Source organism: Muntiacus reevesi, chromosome 13, assembly GCF_963930625.1.
Source record: "Muntiacus reevesi chromosome 13, mMunRee1.1, whole genome shotgun sequence".
NCBI lineage: Eukaryota > Metazoa > Chordata > Mammalia > Artiodactyla > Cervidae > Muntiacus > Muntiacus reevesi.
In genome coordinates, this window is record NC_089261.1 from 20652113 (window position 1) to 20655296 (window position 3184).

Here is a 3184-nt window from a genome sequence, read left to right on the forward strand (position 1 = left end):
GTCTCCTTTCCTTCTCAGCATTCAGAACTGAAACCATTCTGTAGGAAGTTCTCTGTTCCCCCTCCTATGCAAAAATCCCAGCCTGGCCAGATTCCTTTTTTTGATACACAAATACTAATAGCAGCATTCACCATACTATTAGCAGCATTCACCACCCCCTAAACAAAAGCAAAGTGCTCTTGCAATCCTGTCTGTACTGCCCTTCCAGATTAAATCACTTTTCTTTATTCCCAACTCTTTCCCATCCTTGTTCTAACACATATGTAATTTTTGACTTAACTACCTCATGTTGCGGCTCAGATTCCACATCCTTTTCTTACACTTTACTGTATGTGGTATTTTTTTTTTCCTACCAGGGCACAGTTAACAACCCATAAAGGTCTTCGCTTAAGTAAGAAGTCCATGTCTGTGAACCATCACCCAGACACATGCAACACCAGACTGTGTGTCTCATATCAAAGTTTATTGAAGGGGTAGATTTCTTATAAGAACAGAAACACAAGCAAATGAACCGGGAGGAAATCTTTCTTCCCTCTAACCATAGGGCAGCACTTCCCTTTGAGCGATAAAAGCAAACAGAGGAGGGAAGCTGCTTTCTCCCTGGAGCCTTTTTAACTGCTCAACCTTCAAATTAGTGTAAACAGAAGAGGAATGGATTGGCTACAGGTTGTAACATAAATGCCATTTCCTTTTGCTTAGTAACACTGTTCTGCTCAGTCCCTCCTGGGGTGAAGCCCCTTCTTACCACTACTGGAAACTCAGATACTAACCGAAGTTCATGAATCTCTCTATCTGGTCCATTTCTGCCAAATCATGGCTGAAAGAAGGATCGGCTCCACCGAACCCAGGTGACCTCCTGGCTTGTTTCATGATGCCTGGGCACCCTTCAGATGCAATAATTCCCGTCCAGTCACAGCTTTCCTTATCCCAGTGGGAGCCCACAAGAAGCTAGACATTGCCCCAGGAGCTGAGAACCAAACAAGTCTCAGGCAGGTGACAGGAAGAGGCCAGTTGAGCGCCAGGTGCCAGTGGGCCTCTCTGTGGCTCCAACACTCCAGCAGCAGAAATGTGGACAGTTTTGCCATCTTCAGTTCTGCAAGTGTCCAAGATGGAACAGAAGTCTCAACACCTGGAACTTCATCCTCCATTCCCCAAGCTTCCTGTGGAGACACTCTACAGGCAAGCAGCCCACGCTGCCACACCAATGGCCTAAATCTGCTTCTCTGAATCTGGAAGTTCTGGGAAACCACAGACCAAGGCTCTGTTACTCCGTGCACCAGCCAAACTGCTTCTCCAGAGATCCTGGTCCTTGATGATCATCTCCCTTCTTGGCTTGACTTTTTTAGCTGGAGACTGGATTCAGATAAGAGGGGCTCTGAGGCTCACTGGGATTGGCCATCAAAGCCTCGGGAACATTCTTGGTAGTGCTCAGATCCCCTGTGAGCTCCACGCTGGTGCTGCGGTTGTTATCCGACTCCTCCGGCCCCTTCCTCTGCAGGCAGCGGTTGATCAAGGTGGAGAAGAAGTTGGGGAAAGATGGGCTGGAGAAGTAGTACACCAAAGGGTCCAGCATGCTGTTCATGTAGGTGAAGCTGAGGGTGATGTAAAACGCCAGGTCCACTGAACGATAGATGTCACAGTTTTCCGTGCCAGCCTTGCGCAGAAGCCAGAAGATATGTATGCGCACGGCCACGCTGGGCAGGAAGCAGATGATGAAGACAATGGCCACCACCATGATGAAGTTGATAGCCCGCTTGATCTTGGCATGTCTGTTCATTTGCCGCTGCCGTAGGCTCCAGACGATTCTGACTGAGCAGAACAGGATGATGCCCAGGGGCACGAAGAACTCCAGGAGGAACATGGCATCGTGCCAGCGGAAGGCATCACAGATGCTGAAACTGCTGCACAGTTTTGAACCCTGATTCTCGATCAACCTCGTTCTGTACAGGAGGTGGACCGTCAGGCCGATGGTGATGCCCCACAAGAGGCAGGAGATGATGCCCGCCGTCCGATTGGAGATCTTGTTCAGGGCGTGGTGGGGATGGACCACCCGGAAGTACCTATCCACGGCCACCACAGTGAGGAAAATGATGCTGCCCTGGCGGTTCATGGCCAACATGAAGAGCATGAGCCGGCACGGGATCTCCCCAAACTTCCAGTCCCACCTCCGCACGTAGTTGTCCGCCAGGAATGGCAGGCAGATGATCAGGAGAAAGTCAGCCACGGCCAAGTTGAACAGGAAAACCCGGCTGGCTTTCCAGGACTTGAGGTGGAAGCAGAAAATCCACAGGGCAAGGCCATTGCCCAGGAGCCCGAACACGAACTCCAGCCCCACGACCGGCGGCAGCACTTTGGCAATGAAGTCATCGCGGAACACACAGCAGTTCTTCTCCCCTATTTTCAGAAAATGATTCTGCAGGTGGGAAGGGTTCATGAGTGAATCGCGTTGGCGCCAGGGAGCAGCTCACCTAGCCAAGGCTCAGGGAACGAGGTGTGGATCTGAGTGGCGAACCTATGGTTCAGCGCTCGCCTTTATGTCATGTCAGAGTGTTGAAACAGATGACTGAATGGTTACCAGGAAACTACGAAATCGCTTTAAGAAAAAAAAAGAAGCCAGCAAGGCTCTTATGCAATCTGCTGTTTGCATAAACAAGTAATAAAAAAAAATCCCCCCGGGAGACAGGAACCCACAAAGTTTTCTAAATGTAAAGAATATGTTTGGGCAAGCTGACTGTCATTGTGAATTACTGAAATGTGTAAGCCTGTGTGCACGTATACTGAATACTTAGCACAGGAGAATCAATTCATAGTCATGTGGTTGTCTTGCATAATGAACAAAACAACAACAGCAATATTAATTTACTGTGCTCAACAGAAACATGACGAATTTGCATGGAATATCTGCAGACATGTGTTTTAAGAAACGGTAGTGTGTGTGTGATTTTTGAGGGGGGGATGGAAGGCCAAGAGGATAGTAATTGTCCAGTATTTTATGAGGACTGATGTGTTGCATTTGATGTTTCCAGGCCATCTTCTCTGTACAATCATGGATTGCCTTTCTACACCAGAATGCTGCAATTAATTCCCAGCTAAGGGGGGTGGGGGGAAGCTGTTTGAGAGCAGCATGCCATTTCATAAGATACTTGAAAACTTGAACCCAGTTTGGGTTGCCAGTGGTATGTTA

At 48.6% G+C, this 3184-nt stretch overlaps 1 protein-coding gene across 1 annotated transcript; it reads right to left on the bottom strand.

The window, feature by feature from the left end:
• Nucleotides 1-449: 449 nt before the first annotated feature.
• LOC136145746 (hydroxycarboxylic acid receptor 2-like) lies at nt 450-2563 on the bottom strand. The gene has a single exon (XM_065904355.1). It carries the CDS (start codon nt 2432-2434, stop codon nt 1343-1345), a length of 1092 nt encoding a protein of 363 aa, XP_065760427.1. The 5' UTR covers nt 2435-2563; the 3' UTR covers nt 450-1342.
• Nucleotides 2564-3184: the final 621 nt, after the last annotated feature.